The sequence below is a fragment of the Amphibalanus amphitrite genome, unplaced genomic scaffold (assembly GCF_019059575.1).
Source record: "Amphibalanus amphitrite isolate SeventyFive unplaced genomic scaffold, NRLGWU_Aamphi_draft 000338F_arrow, whole genome shotgun sequence".
NCBI lineage: Eukaryota > Metazoa > Arthropoda > Thecostraca > Balanomorpha > Balanidae > Amphibalanus > Amphibalanus amphitrite.
Window position 1 is genome coordinate 545,533 of NW_024881833.1, and position 16,809 is coordinate 562,341.

At 51.4% G+C, this 16,809-nt stretch overlaps 2 protein-coding genes across 2 annotated transcripts in view; both read right to left on the reverse strand.

The window, feature by feature from the left end:
- Positions 1–16,809, reverse strand: part of LOC122388888 — a 21,938-nt gene continuing 5,129 nt past the window's right edge. Inside the window, exons 2-5 of the mRNA XM_043380378.1 lie at positions 7,070–7,267; positions 825–1,417; positions 315–584; positions 1–33 (exon numbers count right to left, since the gene is read on the reverse strand). Coding sequence (XP_043236313.1) covers positions 1–33; positions 315–584; positions 825–1,226 — 705 coding nt within the window. The 5' untranslated portion in view covers positions 1,227–1,417; positions 7,070–7,267. The remainder of the gene's footprint in view (positions 34–314; positions 585–824; positions 1,418–7,069; positions 7,268–16,809) is intronic.
- LOC122388913 overlaps positions 14,744–16,809 on the reverse strand; it is a 5,490-nt gene continuing 3,424 nt past the window's right edge. Inside the window, exons 2-4 of the mRNA XM_043380423.1 lie at positions 15,640–16,022; positions 15,245–15,392; positions 14,744–15,067 (exon numbers count right to left, since the gene is read on the reverse strand). Coding sequence (XP_043236358.1) covers positions 14,964–15,067; positions 15,245–15,392; positions 15,640–15,831 — 444 coding nt within the window. The 5' untranslated portion in view covers positions 15,832–16,022 and the 3' untranslated portion in view covers positions 14,744–14,963. The remainder of the gene's footprint in view (positions 15,068–15,244; positions 15,393–15,639; positions 16,023–16,809) is intronic.

Consider the following 16,809-nt stretch of genomic DNA (forward strand, 5'->3'; position numbering starts at 1 on the left):
TCACTCCACGCTGGGGCTCCTAGATTTTCGCGCCTGATGGGGGAGGGGCTGAACCGTGAACCCCCCAGTGAAGGGGCTGAACAGCCCCCCATCCCCTCGATTTCAACTCAGCTCCTTGACTAGATACGTGTGTTGGTAGTATTAGAACGAGTATTAGAACTCTACCTGAGACGAGGCCACTTGAAGTACCTGGTGCCCTCACCCTGCTGACCTTAAAAGACACGAGCCTAAACTTTTAGTGTAGCACAGATGCATGCTAAGGCGTGCCAAAGAACGGCGGCGCTACCGTCTGATCGCTTTCAAAATGACCTCACTCTATTTCTCGTCAAAAACTGTAGCTTGATCACCAGGGTTCTATATTTACTTTGAAACTGAACACGCCCAGCGCTGGCACACACGCGGAGCGGCTTCACATGCGTATACACTCGGTCATCACATGTGGGCATTACACGAGGCCCGGCCGAACAGAACTTGGTGCCGCTAGCGGCCTGGTAGTGCACGGTCAGGCACGGCTCGAAGCCGACGGCAAAGCGCTCCATGTCCTTGACTAGCTGTGCGGGACCGATGCGGTCCACGAAGCGGAAAGGTCCGCCGGTGAGTGGCGGGAAGCCGAGACCCAACACGCTGGCTTCGAGGTCGCCACGTCGAGACCTGTCAAAATGCGGTGCACTTAAGGCCTACAACAGATTTACTGAGGCAACCACAATCACCAGTCAGGAGTCAGGTAAATGGTGGCAATAAGATTCATATAAATAGATTAACAGCCTAAAATCAGCAAACATCCGTCTCTAGAAAACCAGCAGCACGTGACGTACCGCTAGTAGCCCTGTAGTGCTCGCAGCAGCGTCAAGCTCTCCTGGCGCCGAGAGCGCAGACGGCGTCACGTGGCTCCCGCAGCTGCCATCCAACACCAGGGGGCAGGCGCCGTCCAGGGCCACCGCCAGCTGCTGCAGTTGGGTCAGCAGCTCGGCCTCCCAGCGCGGCCGGCGCAGGGTCGGCGGACACAGCGACAGCGCGCCGTCAGCCAGCGGCTCCAGCCGGGTCAGCGCCGGCAGGCCCTCGGGCGGCAGCTCGCGGCGCAGTCTCCTCGGCGGCGGCACTGAGATCGCGCACGGCGCGCTGCAGCACTGAGAACTGGTGGAACGACGGGTGGAACCAGTCACGCGCGCGGACGGCACACAGCGCAACGAACTCGCCCGGAAAACGCACACTGTCACACGGTGCATATCCGTCACTTTATTCGACGGGCGCGTCCTCACATCCGAGAACCGACTGGCGTTCACTGTCAGAAGTTCGTGACAGATTAGTGGCCATGGCCACCTGTAGCAAACCGCGGCAGCGGCGGTCGCCCACGGGTCGCCGTGTCCACCTCCATAGAGATGTGCGCCGGCACACTGTCGTCGCCGCCGCCGGCATCCTGCGGGAAGGAAAAATACATGTCCGGTCAGAGACTGGGGATCAACATTGGTATGTACAAATTTTGCCTATAGGATCCACGACACCGGCACGTGAAGAGAAAGAGAAAGAGAGAGAGAGAGAGAGAGAGAGAGAGAGAGAGAGAGAGAGAGAGAGAGAGAGAGAGAGAGAGAGAGAGAGAGAGAGAGAGAGAGAGAGAGAGAGAGAGAGAGAGAGAGAGAGAGAGAGAGAGAGAGAGAGAGAGAGAGAGAGACATGGGGGTCATCTGGGACACGTCAGGTCACAAAGGTCAACTTGGAGTCATCAGAGAGGTCACTTAGAGGTCACAGAGGACATATGGGACACGCCAAGTCACAGAGGTCAACTTGGGGTCATCACAGAACTCAATTGGAGACCACGGAGGCAATCTGAGACACGTCGGTCACAAAGGGCAGCTTGGGGGCAGGTCAGGTCACAGAGGTCAACTTAGGGTCATCACAGAGCTCAATTGAGGGTCATCTGGGACACATCAGTTCACAGAGGTCAACTCGGGGTTAGCAGAGAGCTCAATTGGAGTTCATCTGGGACATGTCAGGTCACAGAGGTCAGCTTGGAGTCATCAGAGCTCAAATAAAGGTCACGGAGGTCTTCAGGGACACGTCAGGTAACAGAGGTCAACTTGGGGTCATCACAGAGCTCTGTTGGAGATCATGGGGGTCATCTGGGACACGTCAGCTCACAGAAGTCAGCTTGGGGATCATCAGAGAGGTCACGTAGAGGTTACAGAGGTCATATGGGACACGTCAGGTCACAGATGTCAAGTTGGGGTCATCATAGAGCTCGATTGAAGGTCATGGGGGTCATCTGAGACACGTCAGGTCACAGACGTCAGCTTGGGGTAATCAGAGAGATCACTTAGAGGTCGCAGAGGTCATATGGGACACGTCAGGTCACACAGGTCAACTTGGGGTCATGAGGGAGGTCACTTAGAGGTCACAGAGGTCATATGGGACATGTCAGGTCACAGAGGTCAGCTTGGGGTTATCAGAGGTCTCAATTGTAGGTCATCTGGGACATGTCAGGTCACAGAGATCAGCTTGGAGTCATCAGAGAGGTCACTTGAGGTCACAGAGGTCATATGGGACACGTCAAGTCACAGAGGTCAACTTGGGGTCATCACAGAGCTCAACTGAGGGTCATCTGGGACACGTCAGGTCACAGAGGTCAGCTTAGGATCATCAAAGAGCTCAATTGGAGGTCATCTAGGACATATCAGGTCACAGAGATCAGCTTGGAGTCATCAGAGAGGTCACTTGAGGTCATAGAGGTCATATGGGACACGTCAAGTCACAGACGTCAACTTGGGGTTATCAGAGACCTGAATTGGAGGTCATCTGGGACATGTCAGGTCACAGAGATCAGCTTGGAGTCATCAGAGATGTCACTTGAGGTCACAGAGGTCATATGGGACACGTCAAGTCACAGAGGTCAACTTAGGGTCATCACAGAGCTCAACTGAGGGTCATCTGGGACACGTCAGGTTACAGAGGTCAGCTTAGGATCATCAAAGAGCTCAATTGGAGGTCATCTAGGACATATCAGGTCACAGAGGTCAGCTTGGAGTCATCAGAGCTCAATTGGAGGTCACGGAGGTCATCTGGGACACATCAGGTCACAGAGGTCAGCTTAAGGTCATCAGAGAGGTCACTTAGAGGTCGCAGAGGTCATATGGGACACGTCAGTTCACAGAGGTCAGCTTGGGTCATCACAGAGCTCGATTGAAGGTCATGGGGGTCATCTTGGACACGTCAGGTCACAGAGGTCAGCTTGGGGTAATCAGAGAGATCACTTAGAGGTCGCAGAGGTCATATGGGACACGTCAGGTCACAGAGGTCAACTTGGGGTCATCAGTGAGCTCAATTGGAGGTCATCTGGGACATATCAGGTCACAGAGGTCAGATTGGAGTCATCAGAGCTCAATTGGAGGTCACGGAGGTCATCTGGGACACGTCAGGTCACACAGGTCAGCTTGGGGTCATGAGGGCGGTCACTTAGAGGTCACAGAGGTCATATGGGACATGTCAGGTCACATAGGTCAGCTTGGGGTTATCAGAGAGCTCAATTGGAGGTCATCTGGGACATGTCAGGTCACAGAGATCAGCTTGGAGTCATCAGAGAGGTCACTTGATGTCACAGAGGTCATATGGGACACGTCAAGTCACAGAGGTCAACTTGGGGTCATCACAGAGCTCAATTGAGGGTCATCTGGGACACGTCAGGTCACAGAGGTCAGCTTGGGGTCATCAAAGAGCCCAATTGGAGGTTACGGAGGTCATCTGGGACATGTCAAGTCACAGAGGTCAACTTGGGTCATCACAGAGCTCGATTAAAGGTCATGGGGGTCATCTTGGACACGTCAGGTCACAGAGGTCAGCTTGGGGTAATCAGAGCGATCACTTAGAGGTCGCAGAGGTCATATGGGACACGTCAGGTCACACAGGTCAACTTGGGGTCATGAGGGAGGTCACTTAGAGGTCACAGAGGTCATATGGGACATGTCAAGTCACAGAGGTCAGCTTGGAGTCATCAGAGAGGTCACTTGATGTCACAGAGGTCATATGGGACACGTCAAGTCACAGAGGTCAACTTGGGGTCATCACAGAGCTCAATTGAGGGTCATCTGGGACACGTCAGGTCACAGAGGTCAGCTTGGGGTCATCAAAGAGCCCAATTGGAGGTTACGGAGGTCATCTGGGACATGTCAAGTCACAGAGGTCAACTTGGGTCATCACAGAGCTCGATTAAAGGTCATGGGGGTCATCTTGGACACGTCAGGTCACAGAGGTCAGCTTGGGGTAATCAGAGCGATCACTTAGAGGTCGCAGAGGTCATATGGGACACGTCAGGTCACACAGGTCAACTTGGGGTCATGAGGGAGGTCACTTAGAGGTCACAGAGGTCATATGGGACATGTCAGGTCACAGAGGTCAGCTTGGGCTTATCAGAGACCTCAAGTTGAGGTCATCTGGGACATGCCAGGTCACAGAGATCAGCTTGGAGTCATCAGAGAGGTCACTTGAGGTCACAGAGGTCATATAGGACACGTCAAGTCACAGAGGTCAACTTGGGGTCATCACAGAGCTCAACTGAGGGTCATCTGGGACACGTCAGGTCACAGAGGTCAGCTTAGGATCATCAAAGAGCTCAATTGGAGGTCATCTGGGACATATCAGGTCACAGAGGTCAGCTTGGAGTCATCAGAGCTCAATTGGAGGTCACGGAGGTCATCTGGGACATGTCAGGTCACAGAGGTCAGCTTAAGGTCATCAGAGAGGTCACTTAGAGATCGCAGAGGTCATATGGGACACGTCAGGTCACAGAGGTCAACTTGGGGTCATCAGTGAGCTCAATTGGAGGTCATCTGGGACATATCAGGTCACAGAGGTCACCTTGGAGTCATCAGAGCTCAATTGGAGGTCACGGAGGTCATCTGGGACACGTCAGGTCACACAGGTCAGCTTGGGGTCATGAGAGAGGTCACTTAGAGGTCACAGAGGTCATATGGGACACGTCAGGTCACACAGGTCAGCTTGGGGTCATGAGGGAGGTCACTTAGAGGTCACAGAGGTCATATGGGACATGTCAGGTCACATAGGTCAGCTTGGGGTTATCAGAGAGCTCAATTGGAGGTCATCTGGGACATGTCAGGTCACAGAGATCAGCTTGGAGTCATCAGAGAGGTCACTTGATGTCACAGAGGTCATATGGGACACGTCAAGTCACAGAGGTCAACTTGGGGTCATCACAGAGCTCAATTGAGGGTCATCTGGGACACGTCAGGTCACAGAGGTCAGCTTGGGGTCATCAAAGAGCCCAATTGGAGGTTACGGAGGTCATCTGGGACATGTCAAGTCACAGAGGTCAACTTGGGTCATCACAGAGCTCGATTAAAGGTCATGGGGGTCATCTTGGACACGTCAGGTTACAGAGGTCAGCTTGGGGTAATCAGAGCGATCACTTAGAGGTCGCAGAGGTCATATGGGACACGTCAGGTCACACAGGTCAACTTGGGGTCATGAGGGAGGTCACTTAGAGGTCACAGAGGTCATATGGGACATGTCAGGTCACAGAGGTCAGCTTGGGCTTATCAGAGACCTCAATTGGAGGTCATCTGGGACATGTCAGGTCACAAAGATCAGCTTGGAGTCATCAGAGAGGTCACTTGAGGTCACAGAGGTCATATGGGACACGTCAAGTCACAGAGGTCAACTTGGGGACTGGGGTCATCACAGAGCTCAACTGAGGGTCATCTGGGACACGTCAGGTCACAGAGGTCAGCTTAGGATCATCAAAGAGCTCAATTGGAGGTCATCTGGGACATACCAGGTCACAGAGGTCAGCTTGGAGTCATCAGAGCTCAATTGGAGGTCATGGAGGTCATCTGGGACACGTCAGGTCACAGAGGTCAGCTTAAGGTCATCAGAGAGGTCACTTAGAGATCGCAGAGGTCATATGGGACACGTCAGGTCACAGAGGTCAACTTGGGGGTCATCAGTGAGCTCAATTGGAGGCCATCTGGGACATATAAGGTCACAGAGGTCAGCTTAGGATCATCAAAGAGCTCAATTGGAGGTCATCTGGGACATATCAGGTCACAGAGGTCAGCTTGGAGTCATCAGAGCTCAATTGGAGGTCATGGAGGTCATCTGGGACACGTCAGGTCAAAAAGGTCAACTTGGGGTCATCGCAGAGCTCATTGGAGGTCATGGGGGTCATCTGGGACACGTTTTTGGAATCGGGAGAATTTTTGGGGGATGACCCTTGCAGCGTCCAAGACCGCCTTTCTGGATTCGCCAGTAGTTGCTGGAATGGTGTTAGGCTACTTCCAATTCCTGAATGCCCCAATTAATGTGAAATTGCATATTATGGACCATTTTCAACACTCTTGCTGCCTCGCTGGCATGGATGGAGGCCTCATAGACCTGTCAGTTCAAGCTCTATAACTTGCATTAGCATCAACGGATTGCAACAAAATTTTCAGGGTCTCAAGTTCAAACAATTTTACATGTACCACGTAAATTTCGAGACAATGACCCCGATGATCTGTGACCTATTCGGTGTTCCCCAAGGCAAGGTCAACCTGCGACACTGACACTACTTACGACTGCTATTTCAATTTTGTAAGTTGAGTCGCAAATCAGGCAACGTGCAATTCATTAAAATTACAATAACCCACACCAAAACACACTATACCCACCAAATCAAGTTCTTCAGCACCCCTAAAGCCAGTGCACTGGCACGGGGCACGTCCAAGGTCAAATCGCGTTTCTCAGATTTTCGGTTTGTTATTTTCATCAAGGTGTTGATAGGTGCTCGCACGGTAGCCATGTTGGGATAGGTGAATTGAAGGTTAAATTATTTAAATATTTTAAAATAATTTAAGACCTGCCAAACCTAACAATACGCAGAATAATAACCAGCATTAAAAATTGTATTAGGATAAAAATTTATATGTGAATCGAAAGGGTCCGCTAAAAATGACCTTGACCTTTGACCCGTCATTTCTCCGTAGTTTGACCTTGCCAAAACAAGAAAAACCAGCAGTAGCATCTCCAACATTGGTTGCATCATTAAGCAAAAAATTTTAGAAATCTAAGGGGTCCTTCTTTCTCACCTGGCCACGTGGTCACTTCCACTTCCTGTATTACACATACGTGACCTTGATTCTGACCTTTGACCTACTATATATCAGTTCGTGCTGCTTGCCAAAGTAAGAAACTGATATTTTTGAAATCAGCTCTTCATGGACTATAGTTGTACCAATTTTTACGAGAATCCAAAGGGTCCGCCGAGAATGACCTTGAACTTTGACCTAAGATTCCTCAGTTCCTAGGGGGTAAAGCACTGCAAAATTTGTTGATGCAAATGGTGCTAACCCCGCGTACGTTCATAAAGTTGGCTTCAAATTCGGATTCGGATTCCAGCACCACACTCGTGGAAAAAATGACAAAAACGGACCCCTCAGAATCGATTTAAATTTACAGGATACGTTCGTTCATAAAGTTGTTCATAAAGTTGGCTTCAAATTCGGATTCGGATTCCAGCACCACACTCGTGGAAAAAATGACAAAAACGGACCCCTCAGAATCGATTTAAATTTACAGGATAGATAGAGCATGACATGCTTATTATATAAATAAATCACCTAGGCTTGGCACCCCCTAAGAACTGAGGAATCTTAGGTCAAAGTTCAAGGTCATTTTTGGCGGACCCTTTGGATTCCCGTAAAAATTGGTACAGCTATAGCTTATGAAGAGCTGATTTCAAAAATATCAGTTTCTTACTTTGGCAAGCAGCATGAACTGATATATAGTAGGTCAAAGGTCAGAATCAAGGTCACGTATGTGTAATACAGGAAGTGGAAGTGACCACGTGGCCAGGTGAGAAAGGAGGACCCCTTAGATTTCAATAATTTTTTGCTCAATGATGCAACCGATGCTGGAGATGCTAATGCTGGTTTTTCTTGTTTTGGCAAGGTCAAACTACGGAGAAATGACGGGTCAAAGGTCAAGGTCATTTTTAGCGGACCCTTTCGATTCACATATAGATTTTTATCCCAATACAATTTTTGATGCTGGTCATTATTCTACTTATTGTTAGGTTTGGCAGGTCTTAAATTATTTTAAAATATTTAAATAATCTAACCTCTAATTCACCTATCCCAACATGGCTACCGTGCGAGCACCTATCAAAACCTTGATGAAAATAACAAACCGAAAATCTGAGAAACGCGATTTGACCTTGGACGTGCCCCGTGCCAGTGCACTGGCCTTAGGGGTGCTGAAGGACTTGATTTGGTAGGTATAGTGTGTTTTTGTGTGGGTTATTGTAATTTTAATGTATTGCATGTTGCCTGATTTACGACACAACTTACAAAATTGAAGTAGCAGTCGTAAGTAGTGTCAGTGTCGCAAGTTGACCTTGCCTTGGGGAATACCGAATAGGTCACAGGTCATTCGGGTCATTGTCTCAAAATTTACGTGGTACGTGTAAAATTGTTTGAGCTTGAGATTCTGAAAATTTTGTTGCAATCCGTTGATGCTAATGCAAGTTATAGAGCTTGAACTGACAGGTCGTATATGAGGCCTCCATCCACGCCAGCGAGGCAGCAAGAGTGTTGAAAATGGTCCATAATATGCTATTTCACATTTATTGGGGTATTCAGGAATTGGAAGTAGCCTAACACCATTCCAGCAACTACTGGCGAATCCAGAAAGGCGGTCTTGGACGTTGCAAGGGTCATCCCCCCAAAATTCTCCTGATTCCAAAAACGTGTCCCAGTCCCAGATGACCCCCATGACCTCCAATGAGCTCTGCGATGACCCCAAGTTGACCTTTTTGACCTGACGTGTCCCAGATGACCTCCGTGACCTCCAGTTTAGCTCTGATAACTCTAAGCTGACCTCTGTGACCTGGCATGTCCCAGATGACCTCCATTTGAGCTCTGTGATGACCCCAACTTGACCTCTGGGACCTCACGTGTCCCATATGACCTCTGTAACCACTAAGTGATCTCTCTGATGACCCCAAGCTGAACTCTGTGACCTGACATGTCCCAGAAGACCCCCAGTTGAGCTCTGTGATGACCATAAGTTAACCTCTGTGACCTGATGTGCCCCCAAGTTGCCCTTTGTGACCGACGTGTCTCAGCTGCCTCAGTGGTCTCCAATTGAGCTCTGTGATGACCCCAAGTTGACATCGGTCTGTGACCTGACGTGTCTCATATGACCTCTGTAACCTCTATGTGACCTCTATGATGACCCCAAGTTGACCTCTGTGAGCTGATGTGTCCCAGATGACCCCCATGATCTCCAACAGAGCTCTGTGATGACCCCAAGTTGACCTCTGTTACCTAATGTGTCCGAGATGACCTCCTTAACCTCCAATTGAGCTCTCTGATGACTCCAAGCTGACCTCTGTGACCTTAGGTGTCCCAGATGACCTCCAATTGAGCTCTCTGATAACCCCAAGTTGACCTCTGTGACCTGACATGTCCCATATGACCTCTGTGACCTCTAAGTGACCTCTCTGATGACTCCAAGTTGACTTATGTGACCTGACGTGTCTAAGATGACCCCCATGACCTTCAATCGAGCTCTATGATGACCCCAAGTTGACCTTTTTGACCTGACGTGTCCCAGATGACCTCCGTGACCTCCAGTTTAGCTCTGATAACTCCAAGCTGACCTCTGTGACCTGACGTGTCCCATATGACTTCTGTGACCTCTAAGTGACTTCTCTGATGACCCCAAGCTGACCTCTGTGACCTGACGTGTCCCAGATGACCCCCATGACCTTCAATCGAGCTCTGTGATGACCCAAGTTGACCTCTGTGACTTGATGTGTCCGAAATAACCTCCGCAACCTCCAATTGAGCTCTTTGATGATCCTAAGCTGACCTCTGTGACCTGACGTGTCCCAGATGACCCTCAATTGAGCTCTGTGATGACCCCAAGGCCCAAGTTGACCTCTGTGAGTTGACCTGTCCCATATGACCTCTGTGACCTCAAGTGACCTCTCTGGATATTCCAAGCTGATCTCTGTGACATGACATGTCCCAGATGACCTCCAATTGAGCTCTCTGATAACCCCAAGTTGACCTCTCTGACCTGACATGTCCCATATGACCTCTGTGACCTCTAAGTGACCTCTCTCATGACCCCAAGCTGACCTATGTGACCTGACGTGTCCCAAATGACCTCCGTGACCTCCAATTGAGCTCTGATGACTCCAAGCTGACCTTTGTGACCTGATATGTCCCAGATGACCTCCAATTGAGCTCACTGATGACCCCAAATTGACCTCTGTGACCTGACGTGTCCAAGATGACCCCCTTGACCTTCAATCGAGCTCTATGATGACCCAAGTTGACCTCTGTGACTTGACTTGTCCGAGATGACCTCCGTAACCTCCAATTGAGTTCTTTGATGATCCTAAGCTGACCTCTGTGACCTGACGTGTTCCAGATGACCTCCAATTGAGCTCTGTGATGACCCCAAGTTGACCTCTGTGACTTCACGTGTCCCATATGACCTCTGTGACCTCTAAGTGACCTCCCTCATGACCCCAAGTTGACCTGTGTGACCTGACGTGTCCCAGATGACCTCCGTGACCTCCAGTTGAGATCTGATGACTCCAAGCTGACTTCTGTATCCTGATATGTCCCAGATGACCTCCAATTGAGCTCACTGATGACCCCAAGTTGACCTCTGTGACCTGACGTGTCCCATATGACCTCTGCGACCTCTAAGTGACCTCTCTGATGACCTTAAGCTGACCTCTGTGACCTGACGTGTCCGAGATGACCTCCGTGACCTTCAATTGAGCTCTGATGACTCCAAGCTGACCTCTGTGACCCGATATGTCTCAGATGATCTCCAATTGAGCTCACTGATGACCCCAAGTTGACCTCTGTGACCTGACGTGTCCCATATGACCTCTGCGACCTCTAAGTAACTTCTCTGATGACCCCAAGCGCACCTCTGTGACCTGACCTGTCCCAGATGACCCCCATGACCTTCAATTGAGCTCTGTGTTGACCCAAGTGGACCTCTGTAACTTGATTTGTCCGAGATGCCTCCGTAACCTCCTATTGAGCTCTTTAATGATCCTAAGCTGACCTTTGTAACCCAGATGACCCTCAATTGAGCTCTGTGATGACCCCAAGTTGACCTCTGTGACTTCACGTGTCCCATATGACCTCTGTGACCTCAAGTGACCTCTCTGATGACTCCAAGCTGATCTCTGTGACCTGACATGTCCCAGATGACCTCCAATTGAGCTCTCTGATAACCCCAAGTTGACCTCTGTGACCTGACATGTCCCATATGACCTCTGTGACCTCTAAGTGACCTCCCTCATGACCCCAAGTTGACCTGTGTGACCTGACGTGTCCCATATGACCTCTGTGACCTCTAGATGACCTCTCTGATGACCCCAAGCTGACCTCTGTGACCTGACGTGTCCAAGATGACCCCCATGACCTTCAATCGAGCTCTGTGATGACCCAAGTTGACCTCTGTGACTTGACGTGTCCCAGATGACTTCTGTAACCTCCAATTGAGCTCTTTGATGATCCCAAGCAACCTCTGTGACCTGACGTGTCCCAGAAGACCCCCAATTGAGCTCTGTGATGACTATAAGTTAACCCCTGTGTCCTGACGTGCCCCCAAGTTGCCATTGTGACCGACGTGTCTCAGATGACCCCCATGACCTTCAATCGAGCTCTATGGTGACCCCAAGTTGACCTCTGTGACCTGACGTGTCCCATATGACCTCTGCGACCTCTAAGTAACTTCTCTGATGACCCCAAGCGCACCTCTGTGACCTGACCTGTCCCAGATGACCCCCATGACCTTCAATTGAGCTCTGTGTTGACCCAAGTGGACCTCTGTAACTTGATTTGTCCGAGATGCCTCCGTAACCTCCAATTGAGCTCTTTAATGATCCTAAGCTGACCTTTGTAACCCAGATGACCCTCAATTGAGCTCTGTGATGACCCCAAGTTGACCTCTGTGACTTCACGTGTCCCATATGACCTCTGTGACCTCAAGTGACCTCTCTGATGACTCCAAGCTGATCTCTGTGACCTGACATGTCCCAGATGACCTCCAATTGAGCTCTCTGATAACCCCAAGTTGACCTCTGTGACCTGACATGTCCCATATGACCTCTGTGACCTCTAAGTGACCTCCCTCATGACCCCAAGTTGACCTGTGTGACCTGACGTGTCCCATATGACCTCTGTGACCTCTAGATGACCTCTCTGATGACCCCAAGCTTACCTCTGTGACCTGACGTGTCCCAGATGACCCCATGACCTTCAATCGAGCTCTGTGATGACCCAAGTTGACCTCTGTGACTTGACGTGTCCCAGATGACTTCTGTAACCTCCAATTGAGCTCTTTGATGATCCCAAGCTGACCTCTGTGACCTGACGTGTCCCAGAAGACCCCCAATTGAGCTCTGTGATGACTATAAGTTGACCCCTGTGTCCTGACGTGCCCCCAAGTTGCCATTGTGACCGACGTGTCTCAGATGACCCCCATGACCTTCAATCGAGCTCTATGGTGACCCCAACTTGACATCTGTGACCTGACGTGTCCCATATGACCTCTGTAACCTCTACGTGACCTCTCTGATGACCCCCAAGCTGACCTCTGTGAGCTGACGTGTCCCAGATGACCCCCATGATCTCCAACAGAGCTCTGTGATGACCCCAAGTTGACCTCTGTGACCTGACGTGTCCCATATGACCTCTGCGACCTCTAAGTGACCTCTCTGATGACCCCAAGCTGACCTATGTGACCTGACGTGTCCAAGATGACCCCTTGACCTTCAATCGAGCTATATGATGACCCAAGTTGACCTCTGTGACTTGACTTGTCCGAGATGACCTCCGTAACCTCCAATTGAGTTCTTTGATGATCCTAAGCTGACCTCTGTGACCTGACGTGTTCCAGATGACCTCCAATTGAGCTCTGTGATGACCCCAAGTTGACCTCTGTGACTTGACGTGTCCCATATGACCTCTGTGACCTCTAAGTGACCTCTCTGATGACTCCAAGTTGACCTTTGTGACCTGACGTGTCCCAGATGACCCCCATGTCTCTCTCTCTCTCTCTCTCTCTCTCTCTCTCTCTCTCTCTCTCTCTCTCTCTCTCTCTCTCTCTCTCTCTCTGTCTCTCTCTCTCTCTCTTCACGTGCCGGTGTCGCGGATCCTATAGGCAAATTTTGTACATCCAGTGTTGATCCCAAGTCTCTGACCGGACATGTATTTTTCCTTCCCTTAGGATGCCGGCGGCGGCGACGACAGTGCGCCGGCGCACATCTCTATGGAGGTGGACGGCGACCCGTGGGCGACCGCCGCTGCTGCGGTTTGCTTCAGGTGGCAATGGCCACTAACCTGTTGGAGGAGACGCCCCCGGCACAGGTCCCAACCGCCGGAGACGCGGCAGAGACCGGGCAGTGGGCTGGCTTCCAGTCGCAATACGACGCGGTCGTGACAGCGTCTCAGTGCACAGGAGCCGCGGCTGTGGACGATTGTTGAGAGACGGCGCGGGGCACCGATAGAAGCTTGTCTGCTGGAGATCAAATCCTGTCTGCTGGTGGTATATAATGCCGCGTAGCCCCGTGTCCGTGATGATCTTTTAAGGCCGAGCTGGCTACACTAAGCGTGACCGTCCAGGAAACTAGAAAGCACCCACGTGTACTGCGTGTTCGTGCTCACTGGATTCCCTTGATACCGGCTTCTACGATTATCCAGATTTTCCTTGAGCTACCGTATGCCCACGCAAGCGTGATAACGAGCGAGTACCATGCCGATAATATGATATGTATGAACAAGAATATCTTGTGATTGAAATTGCACAGCCATGCACTACCGAAGTTCATCGCTGAAATTGCATCTAGACCTGTGTAATTTCTTACTAACAGTAAGAAGCTCGACAGTAGTTTCGGTAGCAGAAAGTATGTAGACTACTTGTGTCTTGTAGACAGTAGAGCTCGTCTTGACGGCGAAATGTTATTGTCCAATTTTTCACTGTCCGGCGACCGCGGGATGACATTAACACTGTATGTCACGCCGTGCACATTATGAGCTGACCTTTCCGTGACCTCTCACTGGTAGCCCGCTACATAGCCATGAGGGGTCGCTGAGTCTGTCGTTAGGCGTCCCGGCCGGTCCGCCGGTCTCCGGCTGTCTGGGTGACGAACGGCGTCGGTGGCGACCCCGCTCAGGACGCACCAGCCGCTGGCTCTCCAGCAGACGGCGCACCACCTGGGTGTTACCCGTTGCCATTATCCATTATCCATTAGCAATCCACATGTGCCTATGTCTGTTTTCGTTGTGAATAAATGTTTGCCTTGACAAGCGAGTTGAAACATTTTTCAATCGCCCAGTGTCATTCGATGCAATGCCCGATCACATGCCGTCGGAAAGGTTATCTCACTCCACGCTGGCCGGGCTCCTAGATTTTCGCGCCTGATGGGGGAGGGGCTGAACCGTGAACCCCCCAGTGAAGGGGCTGAACAGCCCCCCATCCCCTCGATTTCAACTCAGCTCCTTGACTAGATACGTGTGTTGGTAGTATTAGAACGAGTATTAGAACTCTACCTGAGACGAGGCCACTTGAAGCACCTGGTGCCCTCACCCTGCTGACCTTGAAAGACACGAGCCTAAACTTTTAGTGTAGCACAGATGCATGCTAAGGCGTGCCAAAGAACGGCGGCGCTACCGTCTGATCGCTTTCAAAATGACCTCACTCTATTTCTCGTCAAAAACTGTAGCTTGATCACCAGGGTTCTATATTTACTTTGAAACTGATCACGCCCAGCGCTGGCACACACGCGGAGCGGCTTCACATGCGTGTACACTCGGTCATCACATGTGGGCATTACACGAGGCCCGGCCGAACAGAACTTGGTGCCGCTAGCGGCCTGGTAGTGCACGGTCAGGCACGGCTCGAAGCCGACGCCACTGACGACGGCGAAGCGCTCCATGTCCTTGACTAGCTGTGCGGGACCGATGCGGTCCACGAAGCGGAAAGGTCCGCCGGTGAGTGGCGGGAAGCCGAGACCCAACACGCTGGCTTCGAGGTCGCCACGTCGAGACCTGTCAAAATGCGGTGCACTTAAGGCCTACAACTGAGGCAACCACAATCACGAGTCAGGAGTCAGGTTAATGGTGGCAATACGATTCATATAAATAGATTAAGCTAGATAAATCAGGCTATGAACTGAATAATTCGAGTCACATCCACCTTCTCAGCTAGCAATGTGAATCTCTCACCGACGTCGGGCTCGTCTTCCATAGCCTGTTCGGTGAGCCCCAGAAGCCGGGCGCCATCCACAGAGCGGGCGACGAACGCGTCGGCGTACTGGGCCAGACCGAGAGAGCGCAGCCAGCCGCCCACCGGAACGCAGCTCCATTCAGAGACCTGACAAAGAACGGAACGGTCACTCTACCTGTACCATAACATTGCAATATTTTCACTGTCCACGTAGCCATCGGGAGTCGGTGTGCCGAACCCTACCTGTGTGGTAGCAGCGCGAAGCGGAGCGCTGGGCGTCGGGTGCACCACGACCGGCGCCGGCACTCCCACCGGCCACAGCATCACGGCTCAGTCTTAACAGCCTAATATCAGCAAACATCCGTCTCTAGAAAACCAGCAGCACGTGACGTACCGCTAGTAGCCCTGTAGTGCTCGCAGCAGCGTCAAGCTCTCCTGGCGCCAAAAGCGCAGACGGCGTCACGTGGCTCCCGCAGCTGCCATCCAACACCAGGGGGCAGGCGCCGTCCAGGGCCACCGCCAGCTGCTGCAGCTGGGTCAGCAGCTCGGCCTCCCGGCGCGGCCGGCGCAGGGTCGGCGGACGCATCTCCGTCACTTTATTCGACGGGCGCGTCCTCACATCCGAGAACCGACTGGCGTTCACTGTCAGAAGTTCGTGACTGATTAGTGGCCATGGCCACCTGTAGTAAACCGCGGCAGCGGCGGTCGCCCACGGGTCGCCGTGTCCACCTCCATAGAGATGTGCGCCGGCACACTGTCGTCGCCGCCACCGGCATCCTAAGGGAAGGAAAAATACATGTCCGGTCAGAGACTTGGGATCAACACTGGTATGTACAAAATTTGCCTATAGGATCCGCGACACCGGCACGTGAAGAGAGAGAGAGAGAGAGAGAGAGAGAGAGAGAGAGAGAGAGAGAGAGAGAGAGAGAGAGAGAGAGAGAGAGAGAGAGAGAGAGAGAGAGAGAGAGACATGGGGGTCATCTGGGACACGTCAGGTCACAAAGGTCAACTTGGAGTCATCAGAGAGGTCACTTAGAGGTCACAGAGAACATATGGGACACGCCAAGTCACAGAGGTCAACTTGGGGTCATCACAGAACTCAATTGGAGACACGGAGGCAATCTGAGACACGTCGGTCACAAAGGGCAACTTGGGGGCAGGTCAGGTCACAGAGGTCAACTTAGGGTCATCACAGAGGTCAATTGAGGGTCGTCTGGGACACGTCAGGTCACAGAGGTCAACTTGGGGTTAGCAGAGAGCTCAATTGGAGTTCATCTGGGACATGTCAGGTCACAGAGGTCAGCTTGGAGTCATCAGAGCTCAAATAAAGGTCACGGAGGTCTTCAGGGACACGTCAGGTAACAGAGGTCAACTTGGGGTCATCACAGAGCTCTGTTGGAGATCATGGGGGTCATCTGGGACACGTCAGCTCACAGAGGTCAACTTGGGGGTCATCAGAGAGGTCACGTAGAGGTTACAGAGGTCATATGGGACACGTCAGGTCACAGATGTCAAGTTGGGGTCACCATAGAGCTCGATTGAAGGTCATGGGGGTCATCTGAGA